The sequence below is a fragment of the Netta rufina genome (assembly GCF_964035555.1).
Source record: "Netta rufina genome assembly, chromosome: 30".
Lineage (NCBI taxonomy): Eukaryota > Metazoa > Chordata > Aves > Anseriformes > Anatidae > Netta > Netta rufina.
In genome coordinates this window covers 938,687-961,384 of record NC_140154.1, presented here as the reverse complement: position 1 = coordinate 961,384, position 22,698 = coordinate 938,687, and the positions used below count along the sequence as shown (strand labels likewise).

At 44.5% G+C, this 22,698-nt stretch overlaps 1 protein-coding gene across 3 annotated transcripts; it reads left to right on the top strand.

Annotated features, from left to right (window-relative positions):
• Window positions 1–1,086: 1,086 nt before the first annotated feature.
• Window positions 1,087–22,644, top strand: LARP4 (La ribonucleoprotein 4). 3 transcript variants are annotated; one of them, XM_084303570.1, is made up of 16 exons: window positions 1,087–1,213; window positions 6,719–6,866; window positions 7,557–7,715; window positions 8,039–8,114; window positions 8,592–8,728; window positions 9,121–9,224; window positions 10,248–10,358; window positions 10,749–10,802; window positions 11,451–11,660; window positions 12,141–12,244; window positions 15,168–15,401; window positions 16,184–16,232; window positions 16,427–16,585; window positions 16,974–17,095; window positions 17,378–17,546; window positions 17,748–22,644. In XM_084303570.1, the coding sequence occupies exons 1-16, from the start codon at window positions 1,196–1,198 to the stop codon at window positions 18,081–18,083; spliced, it is 2,190 nt and encodes a 729-aa protein (XP_084159696.1). In that variant the 5' UTR covers window positions 1,087–1,195; the 3' UTR covers window positions 18,084–22,644. The 3 variants fall into 3 exon arrangements, with proteins under 3 accessions (XP_084159696.1, XP_084159695.1, XP_084159697.1); XM_084303569.1 differs by having other exon boundaries at window positions 7,554–7,715; XM_084303571.1 differs by having other exon boundaries at window positions 1,103–1,213; window positions 6,722–6,866; window positions 7,554–7,715.
• Window positions 22,645–22,698: the final 54 nt, after the last annotated feature.

Here is a 22,698-nt window from a genome sequence, read left to right as displayed (position 1 = left end):
AGCCCGCTAACAAGCTGGCGAGGAGCGATCCTGCCGCTGTGACCTTGCACGAATTTTCTCCTTGGGAGCCTCCTGCATCCTTAACACCTGCTCGGCGGCCCTGGGTGAATGCTGCAGATCACCCATGGGTGCAGACACAGCAAGAAACGGGCAGGAGGTTTTGGTCTGGAGAGGAGGAGGCTGAGGGGAGACCTTATCGCACTTTATAGATACCTTAAAGAAGGCTGTATTGAGATGGGGTTTGTCTATTCTCCCACATGCCTGGCAACAGGACAAGGGGGAATGGGCTAAAGTTGCACCAGGGGAGGTTTAGGTTGGATATTAGGAAAAACTTCTTTACCAAAAGGGTTGTTGGGCATTGGGATGGGCTGCCCAGGGAAGTGGTGGAGTCACCATCCCTGGAGGTCTTTAAAAGACGTTTAGATGTAGAATTTAGTGACATGGTTTAGTGGAGGACTGGTTAGTGTTAGGTCAGAGGTTGGTGCTTGGGGACACGGTTTGGTGGTGCTTGGGGACATGGTTTGGTGGTGCTTGGGGACATGTTTCTGTGGTGCTTGGGGACAGTGGGACCGGGTGAACTCCCCTCATGCCTCCCTCAGGAACCCCAACGGCTCCGCCTGAGGCGCTGGGGCAGCCTCGCCGCCTTCGTGCTGACCAACACCGCCACCTGCCGGGGGGAGGCGAAGGCAGGAAAACGGGGGCCAAACCGGGGGGCGAGGGGGCCGAGAAGCAGAGCGCCGAGACCCCAACTCAGCCGGGACAAGAATTTGGGGCCGTTTCTTCCATTTCTTTCCCCCCCACCCCCCCCCGTCCCTCACAGCGCCCCCATCTTGTCCCCCTCCCGCCCAGCGCCCCGGCGCATCCCACTCCACCCCGCGCGGGGGGGGGAGGGAGGCAGCGGGGTTGGCTCCCCCTAGCGGCGCGCTTGGTTCCTCCTCCCTCTCCCTCCCCCCCCCCCCCTTCCCCCGGGAGAGGAATGGGCTGGCCCGGAAGCGGCGGGCCCGGAAGCGTTCGGCTGAACCCGGAAGAGGCGGCGGCCGGGCGGCAGGGCGGAGGGCGGCGGGAGGGGGCCGGGCCTGGCGGCGGCAGCAGCGGGCGGAGGCGGAGCCCGGGTGTCCCCGTCCCGCTGGTGCGGCCGCCGCCGGGCAGCGGGGAGCTGGGGTCCAGGGGCTGCCGGGGCAGCGGGGGAGGCACGATGCTGCTCTTCGTCGAGGTGAGGCCGGGCCCGGCCGGGCCATGTGGCGGGGAAGGGCCGCGCACGTTGCTGAGGGGGAGGGGGGGAGGAGGGGGGCTGGAAGGAGGGGGAGGGGAGGGGACGGGGCTGACACAGCAAATCCGGGGAGGGGGGGAGGGGGGAAATAACGGGGGCTCGGGGCTCTGGAAGGTTCCTTCGGGGCCGCTGAGGCGCTGCGGTGACCTTCGGGGAGCCCCGGCCCCGCGGCCTGCCCTGAAGGTGAAGCGGCGGCGGGGAGCGGGGCCTGCGGGGAGCGCAACGGGGCTGGGCCCGGCCTCCCTCACGGTTCCCTCACGGCCCCCTCACGGCCCCGCTCCCCTCACGGCCCCCCCGGGGCTCCCTCCTCGCTCTTTCCCCTTCCGAGGCCTTGAATCGCGGCCGCGGCCCCCCGTTAAATCCGTTAATTCCCTTCCCGGCCCTCGGAGAGCGACTGAGGGCGGCCGGGGGAGGGCTGCGGGGAGGCGGAGGGGCCCTGAGTGTTGTGGGGCTCGGTTCCAGGCTCGGTTCCCGGCTCGGCCGCTGCGTGCCCGGGCGCGGAGGTCACCCGGGGCGCTGCGGCCGCGAGGCGAGCACCGGGCCTGGTTTGGCAGCCGCTGCTCCCGGCGCTTCGCCATCGCCTTCCCGGCGATCTGGGGAAGCAAAAAATCGGCCCCGGAGTCCGGAGGAGCGGCCCCGGAGTTTGCCGACCGAACGGCGGCCGCTGCTGCTTGAAAGTTTTGCAGTAAGTCTCGTCCGAAAAGCGTGCGAAGCAAACAGCTGCTGCGGTGCTGGGGAAATAACCGAGGGGAGCTGAGCGATTGTGGACGGCGTGCTCGGGCCTGCCCTAGGGGTCTTCCACACGAACGCGTTCTGCGCTAAGAGCGTTTAAATAAAAAGGTTTCGGAGCGCTTTTTAAGCTAGTTGCCTTAGTTCTGCAACAGGAGATGTGCAGAGGTGGCCTGAGCACAGCAAGCCGAGCCTTAAGAATTTGGTTTCCCAGTATTTAAATGGAAGAGGAGCTTCTTGAGCTAATCCAAGCTGCAGCCCGGTGCCGGTAGCCAGGAGCTGTGAGCAGCCAGGCTGAAGCTGAGCGTGGTGGAGAGGAGCTGAGGCTCTGAGCAGCAGGCCTGGAAGCAGCTTCTGAACTCAGCTCAGTGCCGTGGAGCAGTCGTGGAGGGGGCTTGGGCAACTCAAAGGGAGCTGAAGCGAGCCAGGGGGCTGCGGAGCCAGGCAGCGTGTTTGGGTTTTGGTGAATCCTGTGAAAAACACAAACATGGCTTGTTTGAGTCGCTTTGTTTGCTCTCCTCCCTTCTCTGGCAACAGCATCGGGAGTTAACTTCTGTGATCTTCACTCGGGGAACGTCAATACAGTTTAATTTTGAGCTTCTGGGAACGATCGTGACTTCTTGAAGGTGCCTTTTCCCTGCCAGGACAGGGAACTTGAGCTCTTCGCCAGGTGTTAGGAAATGCTGTAGTCAAAGGCGCGAAACACCAGCGTTTATCTCCGCTTCTTTGGGGCTGCCTGAAAAATACCCTACAGAACAGGAGTGATCTAGAAGGCCCCGAGCTTTTGGGAGGGATTAGCTGTGACTGACTCGAGCCCTCAGTGTTATATTTGGGGCTTAACTGCTGTATGCACGTGCTGACTGGGAATTGATTTCTTCACAGCATGAAGGGTGGAATTCTGTCTGCCCTGAGAGTCTCGTAGCTCAGAAAACTTGCTGAGGGGAGGTAATGGTGCTGGTTTTTGTTGGTTTTTGTGCGTTAATATCTGGGGTAGGTGCTGGTTTTTGCTCACAGCCAGGGCAAGGGGACTGTTAGCATTTGATAACCGAGCTGCAGTAGGAGTTTTAGTGAAAAATATTACTGGTGGCAGCTGGCTGTGCCAGCTTGGGGTTTGGGTCAATTCGGTGCACGTTCTCAATCAGTAGGGCCATATCAGTAATTTATTGGGGAAAAACTGAAGTCTGTGTGTTTGGGAAGGGCTAAACGCTGCCCGAGCTGTTGCCAGCGATGTGTTTTGGTGGGGAAGGCAGGGCTGGGAGGAGCAGCGAGCCTTGCTGGCACGGTTCACCCAGGAGCGAGCGACCCAGGTGAGCGTGGCTCTGTCTCCATACAGACCCCTTTCCCCAGGGATCCTCCTAGTTTTGGGGTGCTCATACTGGCTGATGAGAAACCACGCTGCGTTCAGCGAAAGGAATTCTTTTTGTGACCGTTTGTGTGTGTTTTGGGAGTTACCTGGGACACTCGGAGTGCTGGACTGTTACGGGATACCCCGCAGCCAGATCAGAAGGAGTTTGGCGCGTTGCTTTTGCTTTGACACCATCAAGCTCTCCTCTTGGCTCGCTTCACAGCCTGGGTGAGCTTTGGGAAGGTGGCAGTAGCTGCAGCAGCACGTGTCTGTGTCCGCTGCAGGTGTGGGTTTCCCTACCTGTCGTGTCCCCTGGCCAGCACGAGGCTCCTCTCTGCCAGCCTCCCGTGGACTCACTGACTTATTTTTGTTTCCTCCGCTTATTTTCCCCTTCTGGCAAATGTTTAGATTCCCACACCACCCATTTTATTAAATTGTTTTTTTTTTTTTTTTCCACTTAGATCCCCTTTTGGAGAGTCAGTTTGCTCTGGGAAGTTTGTCTCAAACTTTTAGATTTTGGTTGCAGGATGATTTGAGTTCACATTAATGCAAAGCTGTAAAAGAAAGGGAGTATTTTCACTTTGGTTGGCTTATTTGAGTCTGTGACACGTAACTCAGGCAGTTACAACCGGGAAAATCATCTTTGCCACCTTGTCAAGATGAGGCAGAAGCTTTGATAGTCAATTTGGAGGAATTTCTGGAGGAGAATCTTTGATCCACGTTGGCTGAAAGTAACCTAAACTGGAGCGAGGCTCAGCCGGGGAGGACAGCTTGGTCAGCTCGTGGATACCAGCGAGTGTTCCTAACCTTTGTATCCCTGTAAAGCTTTAACCTCGCCGTGAAAGTTCCCGATAGCAGCTGGGAGGATCGTTCTGCAGCCAATCAAACGGCCTCGGCGTTTGCTAACCTCAGTCAAATACGCAAGAATTGGGGTTTTGGCCTTCTCTGCAGAAGAGCCCCTTGGCAGAGCAGAGTGGCGCCGCTCCTGGAGCGGAGCACGGTGGATTTCCAAAAAGCTTATGTAAATCAGGGACTTTTTATCTCCTCGGAGCCCACGGTGACTTGCTGTTAAGCTGCATGACATCAGGGCCGGGCCCTGCAGAATTGCATTAAGCATGATTAAATGTTTCTAGAACAAAGAGGAAGTAGCCCACGCTGTGTTTCAGGTGTGCATTTCAGGCGCTGTATTAATAGGTCCCTGCAGTTCTTTATCAGCCCGAGTCTTCCGCTTCTTGCAGCTCGTCACTTGAACCTGCGATCTCTGAAATTCCACGTTAACATGTGCGACTTTCAGTACTTGCTCAAGTGAGTAACGTCATCCTCTCTTCTCAGAAGCTTGGTTTTTAATTCTGATTCGTTTTGGGAGCGTAGTAATCTCCCCAGAATGTTTCAGTTTCACTTCGTTGTACTTAACCCTTCCAAATCCTTCCATCTCGAGTTCGGTACCAACCTGTAAGACACAAGACAGCGAGGCAAGGCTGATTTTTATGAAATAACGACTCGACCTGCTGGATTTGTCTTCTCCTCCTTTTCCTGTGATGAAAAGAAAATCCCAGGGAATGGGATCTGGTGGCTTTCTTAAGCAGGTGCCTGTGTGATGCAGCACTCGTGTGAGCAGGAGCAACCAGCGATAGTTTGTGGGTACATCATGTAACTGGGCTTTTCTGCTAACTTTTGGTTGGAGGGGAACTGCAGTGAGAAATCAGAAGGGAAACGTGTGTGTCCTTTCACACTGAACTGCTGCTGGTTCTTCTTTCTGTTTCCAGCTGTATTCTTCTGCTAGCATTCATGAAAGAGGGTGAAAACTCCGTCACGGTGTGGTTGAAATTCTTCGTACCTGGGAGATTTTGAGTGCTAAAAAAGGCCACGCAAATAGTGTCATCTGTGTTTTGCCCTCTGTCATGACTGTCTTGAACTTCTCTGGTGTTTGGAGGCTTTTTGTTGCTGGATTTGGGCTTGTCCTTGTAGCAAATAGCTTTGGAGCTAGGTGTGACCTTGGCAGAGAAATTATCTATAAAGCTGTTGCAACTGCTTCCTTATCCTTCTGCTTTAGGCTTGAGGCCTGCCAGCCCGCCACTCCTTGATTTCAGCCTCCAGCAGGCTGGACTCTGAAATACCAAACTTCCTTATTTATGAATTTTGAGATAGGAGCTGGAATTAGTGGCTCCTGCCTCGTGAATTCAAGCAAATGTGAATGGAGTGGGCTGTCCTCAGGGGTCTGAAGGAAGCTGCTGAGAAGAGATGGCGTTAGCTGCTTAGAGAGGGAGTCAGGAGTTGGTGGAAGGAGAATTCCTGCAAAAGCCTCATTTTCTTCTCTGGGGGACAGGAGTTTGTTTTATCACAGCAGAGTGAAAGCCATTACAGCGCTTATTTTCTGCTCTGATGCTGGATTATTGACTCCTTACCCAAATGAGCTCCTGAGCAGCTCTCAGAAAGGGGCTCGGGAGGGCGAAATCTTTTGCTGTAGAGATAAGCGTTCACCTGGGCTTGCTGACAGACGAGTCCAGTGCTTTCTTGTGTGTTTCTCTTACTGTTTACCCTCTTAGTTGTGGTCCTTGTTGCCCAGTCAGACGGTCCTGTTCCCCCCCAGCAGGCTGTGATGGTGCATGTGTTTACCTTGGCACTTTGAAAGCATTTATCTCCTTGACTACAAGCTTAAGAAAGTTGGTAGCATATTTTTCCCCATCCTTGGAGTTGCTCAAGGCAAGGTTGGATGGGGCTGTGAGCAATCTGGTCTGCTGGGGGCATCCCTGCCTGTGGCAGGGGGTTGGGTGGTCTTTAAAGATCCTTCCAACCGAAACCATTCCATGGCTCCTGTGTGCAAGGTGTGGGTGAAGTCATGGGGAAATCAGGGAACCCTTGTGTAATCTCACAAGGGCGCCTGCAGTAGCGTGGGCGATGCTTGGTTTGGGTAGTTGTCGCTCATTAAATTTAGTAACTCATTGGTTTCTTCGCCTTGGAACGTACTGGGTTTTGTTGTTGGTTCGTTTTTAAGGTTCCTGTGTAGGAAGGGGTCTGGAGGAGGGGAAATTTCACTCCCTGGTGAAAGGGGGAGTGGTGGATTATGAGGGTCAAGTCTCAAAAGCTCACGAGTTACCAGAGTCCTTCCCAGTGAGCCTCTTCCTCTACTGATGGTGTCAGATGTCGCAGGTTGGAGGCAACACTTCTAATGGGGCAGAAATAAAATACATGGAAAATATGAAGGAGTTCCCCACTTTGGTTAATGAAAAATTACAGAGGTGCTTAATAGCCAGTCAGGGGCTTAAGGTGTGGATCTGTATCGGAAATCACTAAGCTCACCCGTGTCCTCTGGCTTGCCTCCCAGAGCATCTTCGGGTTGTTTTTTCCTAACAGAAGCATTCTGCTTTCTTCAGCAGGTAACATCGAAAGGTGCTGGCCTAAACCCGAACGCAAAAGTGTGGCAAGAAGTACCCCAAGGGAGCGGTGAGGCTGTGCCGCCAACAAATGGCGCGGAGCACTCGTGGCAAGACACAGCAGCTGCTCAGGGGACTCATCCCGAGGGTGAGCTGTCACGATACGTCCTCTGCTGTTAGTGCTGAGTTCAGCGAGGAAAAATGCTCTTGTCCTCAAGGGTCTTAGTGCTGATGTAGCAACAATCACGAAACAAATGTGACAAAGCAGTAGAGAGGAAAAATAATTGTTTACAGATCAGAGGCTGGGCCACTCAGGTTTTGTTTAGGAGTTCAAGAAGGAATCCAGAGCTCTGCTTGGACAGAACGCTTTGGCAGGGGTACCAGTGTTTAAGGGGCCCGGTGATGACTGTGTAACGCGCTAAGAGGGAACCTTGACCCAGTGAACGCGAAAGTAAGTTCTGAGGGCCACTCACAGACCTGCTAGATCACTAAGGTTTGTTGGAAACTGGTATGCAGTAGTGCAAAGCAGTTTTTCAAAGTTTTTAAGAACTTTAAGTATATTAAACTCGAGGCAGAAAGCCTGTATTTTAAATCATCTCCACTTTTGGGGATCTTGCAGTTTCACGATCCTGTTATTTACTTAGCCCAGAGACCCTAGTGCAAACCAGATCTTTCTGAAAATGGAGAGGTAGGAGGTGGTATCCTCTACAAAGTGGACATTGAAGATCTAGGCCTTTCGGGTACAGCATTGAGTATTTGTTTGATTGTTGGCACTTTCAAATAGAAGTAGGCTCAACCTTATAGTAGGTCTGATGATGATGATACGTTCTTTTAGCAGGTAACATAGAGATTTCGGAGGATAGCTGCAAGCAATATGAAGTGATGTATTCCACGCCTTGTGAAGCTACAAGAAATGGCACAGGAGTTGATGAAGCGGCTGCAAATGGGATTGTCTTAGCAACTGAAGATCTTGGATACCAAATCTATGAAGTGTCCGGTGAGTATTCAAGTAAGAATCTGTAATCTTGTGATGTCTGCTGCACTTAGAAATTTGGAATAGAAGCTTAGGCATTTTTGAGGAAATCCAAGCCAGCTATCGCACTTGGCCACGCAGGTGAAACCCACAGGATCCAAATCATTTTGACAGGAATGATACAGTGTGGAATGTGTAGTATAGCTGTCTTTAGGCAAGTCTCAGATGACCTCTTCCTCTCCTTATTATCCAGAAGAATTCATACTTTTGTTGTACAATGAAATTCATTCTTTCATTGTATTCTTAATGTGAAACTAAGATCTGATGGTGAGTGTGATAAATTTCAGGTGAAGGCAGCTCTGCTGTGTCCACAGAAGACATTAGAGAATGCTTGAGAAAACAACTTGAATTCTGCTTCTCACGGTACAGTTAATGACCCCTTTGTGTGAACCCTTTATTAAAACACTTAGTAAATATTTCCATTTTTTGGCTTGATACATGTTATCATAAAAACATTAACTGTGAGTGAAAGGAGTTGCTCATGATATGAAACAAGATTTGCTGAAATCCTTCAGAAACCCTGTGGCATGTTTTAGTCCTGTCCACGCGTCCCTGTCATCTAATGAGAATCTGGCCTGTGTTACCAGAGATGTCTGCAGAAAGGATTTTAAGACAAAGTGACATGCAGAACACTATAATTTTCTTCTTTTTTTTTTTAAAATTATGTTTTCTGTTCATCTGCATGAAATTCTTCCAGGAGCGAAAATCTGAGTATGTTTTGGCTAGAGTGGCTGTGAATAGCATTAGTGAATATTTAAGCCTGTGGTTACCCTGTTGTTTTTAGGCTTCAGTAAGTAAAGTTTGGGATTTTTGTGAAGCAGATAATGTATGTCTTTTTAGTGAGAATCTTTCAAAGGACCTCTACTTGATGTCTCAAATGGACAGCGATCAGTTTGTTCCAATATGGACAATTGCTAACATGGAAGGTATTAAGAAGCTGACAACTGATATGGACCTTATTCTTGAAGTTTTGAGATGTAAGTTTGGTTGTTTGGTGTCTGTACTAGTAAAACAAAGAATCCATCCTTACTTTAAATAAAAAATGGGCTATTCTCTAAGCTGGTTATGGCATATTTTTCGGGTAGATAGTGAAGAGAACCTAGCAAAGAATGTTTGTATAGAAGTGGCTGTTCCAGGCTCCTGAATTGTAGTTATGCTTTATACTGAACTTCCTGAGTCTGTTCCAGTTAGAGACCACTCTAGGATACTGTTAGCAATGAAAGTGTTCTTTTTGGGGGGAGTAAGCCTGCTCTTCTGTTCACTGTGAAACTTACTAATTACTGTAAGTAATTAAGTCTAGTATTGCTGAGAATTTACTTTGCTATGTACAGTGTTCAATATTAAACCAATTTTTGTATTTTGATTTTAGCTTCTCCTATGGTACAAGTGGATGAGACAGGGGAGAAAGTAAGACCAAACCACAAGCGATGTATCATCATCCTCCGTGAGATCCCTGAAACGACACCTATAGAGGTAAGAAACAAAAGGCTGTTGATGTTTTTGGAAGGGATCTTCAGCAGTGCTTCAAACCTCAACAGAAAGTGTTGCTTAGAAGGTCAACTGTTATTTAATTAAACTCTGATACTTTTCTTTTAAACCACATAAGTATTTTTCTCTGCCTGGATGCTCTATTGAGAAAGCCAAACAATAACAAAAAATAGTTGCTGCTGCCCCTCCCTATTATTTTCTAATACATAAAAATGCTTTTAAGAAAACCTCAATTGAAAATTGAGCTAGCTGGGCTTTTCTGGAATGAAGTTTGCACTGGTCTCTTTTTAGATCCAGAAATAAAATCAGTCCAGGGCATAGTGTGGAATTCAGGCTGAATTTTTGTCACAGCAATAACTTTACTTGAAGTCAGATGGTTGTTTTGGCAGCAAGGTATGTTATTAAAAACACACATTTCTCATTCATTGTGGCCCAATATGAGCTGAGCTCATTATGTTCGGAGAAGGGAGGATAATAAAATTCCTACTGATATTTGGCTAACGGGATGATTTTTGTTCTTTGTTTTTTAAAGTTGTAACACAGGGTATTTGTCTACTAGCATTTTTAATTAGTTCTTTTAATGCAAATGCTGAACAGCTGATTTGCCCTGTATGTAAAATCTGGTTGATTGTTGCAAAGCTGTCAAGTTGCCTTGGTTTAGAAATACTCCTTAGAATCATTGTCTAGAAGCCTGTCTTGATCATCTGACTTTTTTTTGTTACTTCTTTGGTATGGAAGTATCACCAGTTCTACTCTTTTAACCAGCTGTGCCTGCTACATTTTATTTGGGGAGCTCAGCAGGCTGAGTTTGTATTACTTAGTTCATAAACTGGTAGAGGACATCATGCTGTTCTGCAGACCTGTTGAAGAGAATCAAAGAGCATTCCTGGTCAAGAGAAACTTGCTGCTGAGGAACTGGAGTTCAAAGTTTTGTTGGCTTATTGTTCATCTTACAGCTTAGAGCTTGAGCTACATCCCCTTAACTGCCTGCCTTTTTCTCTTCCCTAGGAGGTTAAGGCTCTGTTTAAAAACGAAAACTGCCCCAAAGTAATAAGCTGTGAGTTTGCTCACAACAACAACTGGTACGTTACATTCCAGTCGGATACGGATGCCCAACAGGTAAGGCGGCCTTCAGCTCTTAATGACATCTCTATTTTGTTATTGGTACTTGCCTTGCTCAAGAGAAGCATGTGTGCTGCCTGTAGCTAAAAGGCTTGTTTGTTTATTTACTGATTTCTTCACCACCCCCTTTGTTATTTTAAGAGGCTATTGGCAAATTCTAGTTAATGAGAAAAAAGCTGAGAAATTAGGGTTATAACTCTCATCTTCTTGCCTCTATACTCACCAGCTATAACTACTGTCTAGTATCCTGAATTTGAAGTTGTTAATTTAACAGGGCTAACAGGGAAGCATGTTGCTAGTATTTCACGTTAAATCATATGAAGTCCTTTAAGCAGTAGAGTTTTATAAAGATATTCTAATGTTAATCTTTTTCTTTTTTTTGTGCAGGCATTTAAATACTTAAGGGAAGAAGTGAAAACCTTTCAGGGCAAGCCAATAATGGTAAGGCTGTTTCACATGAGATTTCAGAATAACATACTGTTTGTTGAAGTGATAGTGTGTGTTTATGGGAGTGGGGAGGTAAAGAATTAACTGTGGCTTAGATAGTTCGTAACACTTGCTCTGTAGGCTATTAACTGGAATGAGGTCAAGAGTAGCTTTGAAAAATTACCATTCAGTGACTGCTGGTTATTCGCAGTGCTGCTTCCCAGGAGGTGTGAAATATATTCTTGTTTCATCTTCCCTTCTCTGCTTGCCCAAGAATCTGGGTCTGCAGAGCTCAGGAGAGGGATTCTTGCCATCCTGAGTCTCTGGTTTGTTAGCTGCTCTACAAATAAGGCTGAAGCCAGCTGGTTGTACTGCGAGAGCAATTGTCAAAGTTGGAGTCTGGACAATTACTGCCATGGAAAGCTGTGTTATGTTAAACTTCAGAGATTCTCTAGCTAAAGGAGCATATGTATCCTTCCTTTTAGCACATTCTAAGAATGTAATCTACATTGATTTTTACCAGTTCTTATTTGTAAGCAGTAACCAACCTACTTCCCCTTACATCCCTTCTGTTACAGTTTCAGTAGTAGGCAGTAAAGATTTCATGTTCTGCTTCTTCTTTTCTCCCTTCTAATGCCTGTGATGTGAATTGATATCTTACAGGCAAGGATAAAAGCCATCAACACGTTTTTTGCTAAGAATGGTTACCGGGTAGTAGATTCCAGTGTTTATACTCAGCCAGTTCAAACACAAGCACAGTTTGCCTCACCACTGTTTATGCAGCCTGTATATAGTCCTCAGCAGTACTCTATTTACAGCATTGTGCCTCAAACATGGTCTCCAAGTCCTGCACCTTACTTTGAAACACCACTGGTAAGTAACAGCTGCTACTTGCTGAAAACAAGGGGAGCTAGCTCAAAGCACCAGTAATAAATGGGATAACAAATCAGTGTGGGCTTCTCAGCTGCGGAGTGGACAGGTTTTCTAGTCAGATTCCTCAGTTTTATGATAAATTATGTCAGGGACCTGATAAAACCTGTCAAATAGGCTGTGGGTCTCTCTGTCTGGCTACTGTTGTCAAAGTTTGTTGTGCAATTCCATTAGCCAGTGGCTGGTGTTACCAGAGGAGCTTTGTAGCTCTGTCAGGAACCAGAGGACTGGCACTGAAGTAGATCTGCAGGCTGTTTATCTGGTGGGGTTTTCTGTTTAGTAATAAGATTAAAACATAGTAGGTAAAGTAGCCCAGCATAAAAGTACACACAGACTAGCTGAATAACTGCTGAAACTGATCTTGTGTATTTGCAAACGTTTTTCTCTTAAATTCAGCCATTGAAACTGTTCTGTCTGTTGCAGGCCCCCTTTCCTAACGGTGGATTTGTGAATGGCTTTAATACACCAGGATCATATAAAACAAATGCTGCTTCTCTGAGTATAGGTCGCCCATTCCATAGAAATCGGTAAGCTAGCTGTGTCAGTTGTGTGCTCTCTGAGAACTCTCTGAGATCCTGAAGTGTTCTTTGCACTTGTACAGTGCCTCATATTGATATGGTTAAATATTTTATTAAATATGTGTGACGTTCAAGTTTATTTATACAATAAAATAAAAATAAAGGTGGCAGTTTAAGATCCTAAAATACCAGACGTACGTGCTGGTGAGAGCAGAGGTAATTCCTGCAAAAGTCTCGGAGGAATTTCTGCAGACAAATAAATAACTTCCTCTTAAGGTAATACTTCTAATTATGTTTGTTATACGCAGATTATAAACTCCTGCAGCACAAACATAAGCTTTTCCTGTTGTGTGATTAGTCGTGCAGAGAGCCATTCATTTTATGCAGCCGAGAGTTGCATGCCCTGACTGCTTACGCTAAAACTGCTTGCTGCTGAGTCTGTTACTTGTAATTTGTTTGCTTTATCCCCATCTTTCCTGACAACTGTAAGGACTCAGCTCAGATATAAACATTGGGGTGGAGGAAACAGCTTTGTATTTGCTGGAACAGTGCTCTGTAAATACAATAGGGTAGTAATCTGTTTGTGTGGGTGGAAATTGTTTTATTTGCAAGCTCTTTTACTGTATTCAGCATAAGGGCTGGTAGCACAGGAATTGTTTTGTGTACTGTTTGAGAAATGGGTTGACAACTGCCAGTTCCATAAATGCTTTTGTGATGCAGTTAAGGTTTGTGGCAGCTGGCAGAAGATGAACTTGGAAACTTGGTCTGTGGTGACTCAGCAGTGTCTTAATACAGGCTCTGAGGCTGGTAGTATGACTACTTAGGAGAAGAGGCATCTGATTCTGTTACAGCTGTGCAGCTCCCAACTAAGATATTCTTAAAGTTTTTCTTTTTACTTAAACTGTGTCCAAACTTAAAACTTGTAGAACTCTTCACATGTATGGATCGATCCTGAATATGTACAAAAGTTGTACGTGCCTGAAGATTAATGTCTTGACATGCCCACACATTCACTGCCTTCCTGTAGATCACCGCTGTTTAAAGCTTTTCTTAAAACTCATTGGGTTATTTTAAGACTTTATTTTTTTAAGATTTCCATTTTTAAAACTTCAGTTATTGGGAAGTTACGGCTTCAGGGTCAAACACGTACAGGTTCTGCTGGTTTGTCTTGGTTGTCTTATCTTCCCTATTAATCTTGCTCAACTCTTGTGCTCATCCAAAGCTCTGCTTTTGCAGTAATAAACCTTCATGTTCTAGAAGCAGACAGGGATTATGCTTCAGCAGGACCCAAAGCTCTGCTTTTGCAGTAATAAACCTTCATGTTCTAGAAGCAGACAGGGATTATGCTTCAGCAGGACTCCTCTGCAGGCAGGGCACTGCCAAAATAACAGTGATGCACAGCCCTGAAGGTCTGGCCCAGTGATGATCAAGTATCGCGCTAAGAGAGAACAGGTCCAACAGTCGGTTGTCTGGGCAGCCTGCACTTCATGCTTTTCCTTCTTTTTGCTCTTTGACATCATCTCTCTCTTTCTCTCTGCTCTCTTTTTTTCCTTCTTATCTTTCCTTGTCTTTTCTGCTTTGCTCTTCTGCCCAGATAAGATTGTGGCCTTCTCAGTGACGGGTAAGATTATGAGATCTGAGGGCTGAACAAAGACCTGAGAACCCTTTCCATTTTAAGAGTGAGCTGAACAAAATGGGAGAATTTAGTTGGTTTACCTCCTCTTTCCTGTGCTTGTTGCTGGTAGAAAACTTGCCCTTATTGGGGCCTAGAAACTGGTTCTTACTGCTGTTTAAAGGTGCCAAGTATAAATTAATCTTTGTTCAGTGTGTCGTGTCTGGAACTGCAGAAGAGTTCATTCAGAGACGCTCGTTCAGCTGCTGCTTTTAGGTTTCTGTCCTGGTTCATTAAGCTTCATTTGTTTTGTCATACAGACAGTCACTAGTTAAATATTGGATTTTTGTCTGTAGCAAAACATTTGTTTAAGCTGGTTATATTTATTTTGCCCTGATTTGTTGCAACATCCTTGTGGGAAAGGAAGGCTGGGTTTTGTGACAAAACCTACAGTGCTACTGTTGATAATTTTATGTCCAGCCATCTAAAAGCTAGTTTAAATTGTCTTTGGCAAAGGAGATGGATTTGAACACTCAGAATTGGGATATTAGAAGATGGGTTTTGTTCTGCTTTCTGGTAGGTCGGAGTTTTTCTGGGTAATTCTCTGCATAGGACCGTGAGCTTTAACGAGTAGTAACACTGAGCATGCACAGTTCAAAGGGAATACAGCTTTGATGCTGAATAGTCAATAACTGGGTAAAAGGTTTGAGTTAGCATAAACTGCAAAGTCAGTCCTGTGGGTGTTTGGTAACAAGGCAGTGGGGCTAAAATCCTTTCAAGCCCTTGGGGATGTGGGCTTGCAGCTACCCTAGCCTTATCTGCCCTGTCTTCTTCACCCTGTTTCAGCCATTGACTGCTCCCAGCTTCTTGTTTCAGTTCATTTTTTTTGCTCGTGGTAAAGTAAGTTTTGTTCCTCAGGCTTGGCTTAGTTCTCCAGCTCACTTTCCAAAGCCCTGTGCCCATGCTGCAGGTCCAGGTTTGGGTTATTCTGGCTCTGTGCCTCCCCTCATTTTGTAGCCTTTGTTTTCCTTTGGTCTCTGTGATCAGGCAGTGATCTCCGTGTTTTCTTGTACTGGCAGTGCTTGACAGGAAGGGAGGTTGCGAGAGAACTAGAATGAGAGGAGTAGATGAAGGTAAGGAAGAACACATTCTGTTCTTCCTTAAGTGTTAGGAAAGTTCAGGAACCAAGACTTGTCTGGTGAAGTTCCAGTATGTGCTAACCTCTCCTTTCTTGTCAGCTACAAACTGTAGTTGGTGGTAGTTTTGCCTCTTGTTCTTTAAACTCTGGACTGCAGAGCCTCTTGTCCGTGTGTCCTGCAGTGTGAAGCCTCACTTCCGATCATCAAACAGCTCCGAACATGCCGTGGAGGGTCCAGCTGCTGCCAGTACCGTGTCAATGGGGGACGGACCACTGAACAGAACCAACTCCAGGAATTTTGTTATGGAGCGCCATAACAGCACGTTAACTGGGCACCAAGACCAAGGCTATTCCCAGAAGGATTCTCCTACCGCGCAGATAGAGCAGAATGGAGATTATGGCATTGGCAGGGGCAGGTAAAGATCTCTGTTTGCTTATCTGCTGTGACCCAACAATGCGGTTGGGACACGGTGGTGGAGGCCGAAATGACTTTGAACCAAGGATCATCAACCATTAGCACAGTATATATTGCTGTAAACAGTCACCGGGGAAAAGTGACATCTAAATACGCGGAGCATGATAAATACTGAACTGTGAGCATGAATGTTTCCTGCTTGGCTGCATGCCTGTTAGTTCTGACAAATACCTTAAAGAAGATAGTAAGGTGTCATTATTTCAGAATAACTGATTAGTCTCCTGTATAAAAACAGTTGATGAATTAAAGTCAGGATTTTTCTTGGTGTAAATAATAATCAAATCCTCAGTTTAGGAGTTTGATGCTCCTAAACGCTCTAAGATCAACTGTTTTTAATCTTTTGTCTCTTAATTCAGATTTAAGACGCTTAAAAACTAAGAGACCAAGGTAGAGAAGTGAGAAATGAGGTGGATAAGTTTATTTTTATGAAGTTACAGAATATTATTCTATAATATTGCAGTCTAATTGTCACTGTGCTTGTTGAGATACAATGCTTATTAGGGTACCTCCTCCGTGGGGAGAGAAAAGAGCAATTGTTTCTCGTGTTGGCTGTGTTCCAGCCGTACAAGAGCTTTGACCTCCTGAAGATGGAGAACAGCCCAGCACTGTGTCTTGAGAAACATCAGTAGGCTGCTGCGAATCCCACTGCCACAGGGTCCCTTTTGTGCAGCTGTGTGCTTGAGCTAGATGAATGCTCTTAATGACTTGGTTTTGCCTTTACAGGAGGAACATTTTCAGAGGTCGAAGAAGACGAGAAGATGACCGGATCTCGGTAAGTTCCACTTCCTTTTTGCAAGGAGTTTTGTGAAGTGCAGTGCATTGGCTTTGCATTTATTGAAGGAATGGCATAGTCCTTAAATTTTCGATGGTGTTGTGGGCATACAGCGTTTCTAGAAAACTCACCAACACTTGCTTTCAGTACTATCAGTGCTACATCATGTCTTTGTTAACATTTTCTTTCTCTAGAGACCTCAGCCTTCAGCAGAAACAAAGACTCCAACACCAAAGTTTGACTTGCTAGCATCAAATTTCCCACCTTTGCCTGGCAGCACAGCAAAAATACCGGGAGAGCCTGTGCTAGAGAGCAGGATGTCTGACATTGTTAAAGGAATCTGCAAAGAAAAGGTACCTGCTCTTCTCTGGCATGCAAACAAAAGTATGGATATGCTGTGTCTCCCTTCTCCCCTGCTGAAAGAATTGTTTGGGTTAAATTATTCTGATGTACAGCTTTAAGTTTGTACATTAAGTGCATTTTCTGCCTTTCTGTTTTTGGATTTCCTTGGCTTCCTGAAACATCTCTAGTTAACTACTGTAAACTCAGTACTGTTTTGGCATGAAGCAGGCAAATGAAGACTGTTGGCTGTTGAAGTTTAGAGCTGGTGCTCCAGAAGTAGAATTCCTATAATTGACGGCCTCTGGAAATATCCCACTTTTCTTGTACTATCATGAAGAGCAATTTAAGTGCGTCTGCTATTTTTTTTTCCATATTTTGCAACTTATTTTTTCTGTACAGGAAAGCAAAGAGTTGTTGTCTAGCTGTCCGACTCCTGCTCAGGAAGAACAGACGCACAGCACTGTCCAACAGCCCGTGACAAGTGCGAGTTCATCAGGTCAGAGTGAAGCTGTGGTGTTAAGGTATGCTGTTTATTTAAACTGAGTATTAAAACTTGAGTGTTCTGACTTAAGACTGTAGCTGGAGTCCTGCAAGGTGGCAGCGATGTCTGTCCTTCCTTCTTTATTTGTGGTAGGTAGCTTCTCTAGATGCCACTAGATAAAAATAACAAATCATGGCAATAGAAGCTGAACCTTTCTGTTCTGCAAAAACTGCAGTTGTGGCTTCAGAGATGGAAGAGATCTCCTCAAACATTGATTTCTGTGTTAATAGTCTTAAACGTTAACTTGTTCTTGATTTAACAGCACAGTTCAGCCAGACAGCAAACCAGAAGAAGTGTCTGTTCAGAAAGATGTTACGAGCCACACTTCTCCATCCGTGTCTGTCTGTCCTGTCAGTGCTCCAAAGCCACCAAGGACAAATACCACTTCACCTTCTACTAATGCAAGTGCAGCTCCTGCTGTGTTGATGCAGGTAAGGTCCAGAGCAGGGGCTGAGTGGACAACCTGGGGAGCTTTCACTCAGGCGTGCAGATGTAGCACCTGGGAGCTCTTTTGTGCAGTTGGCCGCAGCTGGGGCTTAATCACTCCCCGTATGTGGTCTTGGAATAGTGTGGAAGAACTCAGTGTGGGTATTCTGGTATGTAAACCTTGCTTTTCTCCCTTGGTCCCAAAGGAGCCACGCAAGCTAAGTTATGCTGAAGTCTGCCAGAAGCCCCCAAAGGAACCTCCTCCAGTTCCTGTTCAGCCTCTTAGGGAACTTCGCACCAACATAGTTCCCCCTGCCAAAAATGAAGAAAATGGTACACCTGAGAAGGCTTTGGAGAAGCCTCACGACAAGGTCGAAGGTCGAATGAAGGATTATTCGGGGTTCCGAGGCAACGGGCCTCCCCGGGGAGCTGCTGGGAAAATCAGGGAACAGAGGCGCCAATTTGGACGCAGATCATCGCCTCAGGGAGCACCGCGACGTATCGGCAAGGAGCAGTATGTGCCACCTCGGTCACCAAAGTAACGCTGTCCAGCCAATTTCTCTCTATTTAATTTGAGCTGTGGACTAATAAGCAGCAAAGGAGACTGTGAGAAAGAAGTATTCGTGAAGGGGAATACTGAACTGGAGTGTGGCTTGTATGGAGAAGTTGTGGAGGGTCCCAAAATTCATCTCTGAAAGTGATTTCACAAATGCTGGAGGATTCCAATCAATATAAATATAGAGATTATAATTTTTGTATTTTTGTTTTTAATTTGCAGAGGGTTTCCTGCTTGAAATCAGTTTTGGGGTTGTGAAACTAGCATTTTGACAAAGTGAGAGAATATGAATTGACAAATTAACATGTCCCTCGGTGTAGGAGGAAAAGGATAAGAGATTATTATTTTTGAAAAATGAGCGTTTCTGTAAAATTAGAAGTTTTTTTTAACCTATTTAACACTTGGCTTGTAGGATGATGCGTCTGCCATAATGGCCTTGCATTGCAGAGCACATCTGCAGCTGAGGTGCTTGGTCAGCGTGTGAGTTGAATGAGTGCAGCCAGATACTGTTGTCATCACTTAGTCACTGATGATAAAAAAACTGAATGTACTACTGTAGTAAACTTTGTGTTTCCAGCTTGGAGTATAGTCTCTTGACCTTACTAGTAATTCATTCAGCAAGCTTTTTAAACTATATTTTTTACAGGAGACTGGATTGTAGATCAGAGCACATGGACAGCAAAACTTGTCTTGTATCCGCACTTGGAAGGAGGCAGAAGGGAGCATGTCAGAGTTATTCATTTGCCATTTTCCTCGCCTCCTTTTGAGGGCAACTTTATAGGGTTTTTGTTTGTTCGTTTGTTTTCTTGCTTGTTACTTTCTCTAATCTCTAACACAGGCTTTTGTGGTATCTTGGTATGTTTTCCAGAGGCAGGCCCAGTGTAGGATTGATGGACAGCTACACAGTACACGATGTTAGCTTGACAGGTGAAGAGCCTGGGATTCCAGCTGCAGACATGGAATTCTCTTGTGGGGATGAGGGCTCTGGGCACAGAGCCCTGTGCGCCCCACCAGGCTTAAACTGAGGTCTGGTTTTGAATAGTTGTTCCTGACCTATCTTTGTGTTCTGGAGTAGGGTATTGGATGCTGTATGTTAGAAATCAGGGTTTGTGTACTGGGAGCTCATTGTTTACAGCTGATACAGTAACAACTGACTTCCTTTTAACTGTTCAAAATGGAACTAAAGGTAAAGAGTTAAACAAAAACCCTCGTGTTCAGAGAAGCTACTTGAAAGGTAGCATCTTGCCTAGCTTTATGCTGACTAAATTTGCAACACTATTGTGTAGTAAGTGGTTAAGTTTAAAGGTGATTACCATAATGACTGAAATAGGAAAATTCAGTGCATTAATCTGCCAAAATCAGCATGCCAGGGTTCAAAGTTCTGTATAAAGTGTTAGGGAAAAGTAGCTTCCAGCAGTAAGAATCACACCTTTTTTTTTCCTTTTCTTTTCTGTTTTTTTTTAGTGAATAGCAAGTGTACAAATTTAAAGTCGTAAGTTGTGAACACTGGAAAACTCAATTGTGATATATACCGTAAACATCTTAGTAATATATGCTAGTGTTGCCATTAGAATGAATGTAAGTGGCAGTTAAAATAACTGTGAAAATTTTCATTTTCTGATTTCTTAGCCAGATAACCCTTGGCGACTTCTTACTCAGTAGGCATTCTCTATCAACTGCTTTGAGAACACTCATATCTATTTTTATAAATATATATATAAAGCCAGAGTTGTCATTTCTCTAACTTATTATTCAGCTTGGCAATTGCTTTGATTTGATTCATAACACAATATAATGTATTTATGCAGTTAACTGTTCATTTCTAGGCATGTTATATATATATATACATATATTAAAAAAAAAAAAAGCAAAAAACAACCAAAATCATTACTCACTTTTAGACTACCTGTACTAGGTTTGGAAGGTTTTTTTTAATTTAGTAAAAATAAAAAATTAAAAAAAAAAAAGTTGATCACATCTACAGTTTAGGGATGCTTACAGAACCCTTCTCCGTTTATTTCAATAATGCTACATTTGTTGGAATGATAGAGAAGTTTTAAGTGTTTTGAGATGTTAAAGTTCTGAAATGCAGTGAATTTCAGAGTTAATTTTTAATCAGTTTAAAGGCTATAAACAATTACTGCAGTCAAACTGGAAAAAAAAAATATGATAGTCACAGATGTTTAGATAGATGTGCACTGTCGTTGCGAAGTCAAATATGTTTTGGGATGCTAACAGCTGCCTTCAGCTGTTTGCTGTTTGCGAGGAAGTTCCTTGGGAAGAGGCTTTTGCAGATGTTGATCTCTGGCCTCCGTGGAAAAGGTGGCATGCTAACTGTGACCCGTGTAGGCGTCCGCTTTCAGTGCAGTGCATATGATAACCTTGTAGTGCTGAAAGATAGAATTATTTTTTTTTTAACAATTGTGAAATGTAACTTGTTTCGTTTTCCTACATGTGGAAAAGGATTAACTGCAGTTCAGTCTTTCTTGAACGGTAATTGGAAAAACTTGACCGTGGAAAGGATGCTTTGTATGACCTGGGTGTGCATTTTCCAGCAGCAGAATATGGCTTTTGTACAGTGTATGCAAATAAGTCTGTAAACCTGTTGGCTTTTTCCAGCATATTCAAACTTTTATCAAATTAGGGCACTCATAATTATTTATTTAATACCTGTGTGCAAGGATTTAACATTAGCATTCCCCTCCTTCCCCCCCCCCCCCCCTGCAACTTACTGTTTTTTTAATTTGTAATTCTTTGTGTGTCGGGGGGAATAACCAAGTAAATATGAAGGCTGTGAAAACCATAGTTCTGTGTGCAAGTTCTCCTGCAGTACTCGTATTGCATGGCAAACATTTAACTTGGGCTAGCTGCTAAATTCTCATCCCTGTAACGTACTGGGGCAAGCTGTTGTGTCTCTCCCCATGAAGTTTGCCTGTTCTGACTGGGGAAAACAGGGAGAAAAAGATCACTTGGGAGCCAGATTGACTGCTGGGGGCAGCTCGTTGGTTTCACTTGGGTTGTATCACATCAGCAGCAGAGTTGAAACTGCCCCTTGTTCAACAACAGTGTTCAGAGCGCACTTGAAATGATAAATAACAGTTCTCAGTGGTTCCTTCTTGGTAGCTTACCACATGATGTAAACACACATTTTCCTACTCTGCTGATATTAAATACCAGAAGGTGCAAATCACATGTAAGTTTCAATTTCATGAACTGTTGTGACTTGTTTTCAGAATTGTTGATTTTTTTGTTAGCTACAGAAGTATACTTCCCCAGTTAAGTTCTTTTCCAAATTATTGTGCATGGAGAAGATTGGGCCACTCTCTTGTATTTCTGCTGGGGAGTGAAAAGAGGAGTAATTATCTGCATGTGATAGTAAAATTAAAAGTGCAAAATTTCTTTTAATTTCTAAAATTAAGTTAGTTTTATAGTATCTTACATTCCTGCTTTGTTTTTTTTTTTTTTTAAAAAAAAAAAAAGTTAGCTTGGCACAGTATGATGGTGCAGTTTTAGCAGTAGGTTTTAAAAAGAAAAAAAAAATGTAACCCACTCTATTAACCAGAAGAGAAAGATGATACTGTGGCAGATCAGTAGCAAATAAGTGACTTAATCAACGCTTTACTGTAGTTAAATAGCTATGGCCTTACTACTTTGTCAATATCAGCTTAATTGTCTTGAAAATGTCCGATATTTTTACTGTTACCCAAGTGAATGGTCACCTGGGGTAAAATATCTGGTATGTACAGATGATATTTTAAATTTGTAAAATGCGCCGTATTACAGACAATGCAACAGAAATGCACTTCGGGGGGAAATTGCTTCTGATAAGTTTTTTTGTAAATCCTTGATTACTACAGATATGCAATAGAATTTTTGTTTCTAATTTTGATATTTCCTTCTGAAACATAAGATTGTTGCCATTAATCTGAATGATTTATCATGCTCTTCTTTGTGTGTATATATTACATATAGTCTGAGCTTCCTTTAGGATGGTACATAATTTTGGTTTGGTGTAGTATTTTAGTTGGCTCTTCTCTTAAGTGCCTTTAGCATAGGCACTTCAAGAGGCTTGAGTCTGTTTTTAATGTACAGTTGGGAGGACTTGAAATGGAGTTAAAGCAACTTATTTCTGAAAAAAAAATCCATCTGCAAACTAACCTGTAACAACTTTAAAATTTTATATTTAAGAACCAGAGGTTTATTTTTATGGAGCTTCAGTTATGGATACAGTTTCCAGAAATGCAACTTCAAATATAAACAGACTGTGCATAAATGGTTTTTGTTCTAATTTTTATAGAATACAAAATATTCAGATAATATATTGAGCTCACGTTACTACAGATATCTTGTTCCTCCCCGATGAATCCAGCTTCCCCTTGGCATTTATTATCTCTCTTCAAAGTGGTAGGGCTTCAGTGAAAGGAGAAAAAAGCAACCTATCTGGCTTCTATACTTTGTCTGTTCTGGTATATATTCCTGTTGTCAAACCTGTCCAAAACGAAATTTGTGTAAAGTAGGTTCATGCTTTAAATGTTAAAATGATAATACATGTATTTGTATTTGTTTTTGACATTGCCAAGGTGCTATGGGAAATTGAAATA

What these genes read in the sequence shown, in the direction of transcription:
- LARP4 (XM_084303569.1), top strand. An exon ending in CTTACTTTGAAACACCACTG is followed by an intron (nt 11,661 to 12,140) that starts GTAAGTAACAGC and finishes TGTCTGTTGCAG; the next exon opens with GCCCCCTTTCCTAACGGTGG. An exon ending in AAGGAATCTGCAAAGAAAAG is followed by an intron (nt 16,586 to 16,973) that starts GTACCTGCTCTT and finishes TTTTCTGTACAG; the next exon opens with GAAAGCAAAGAGTTGTTGTC.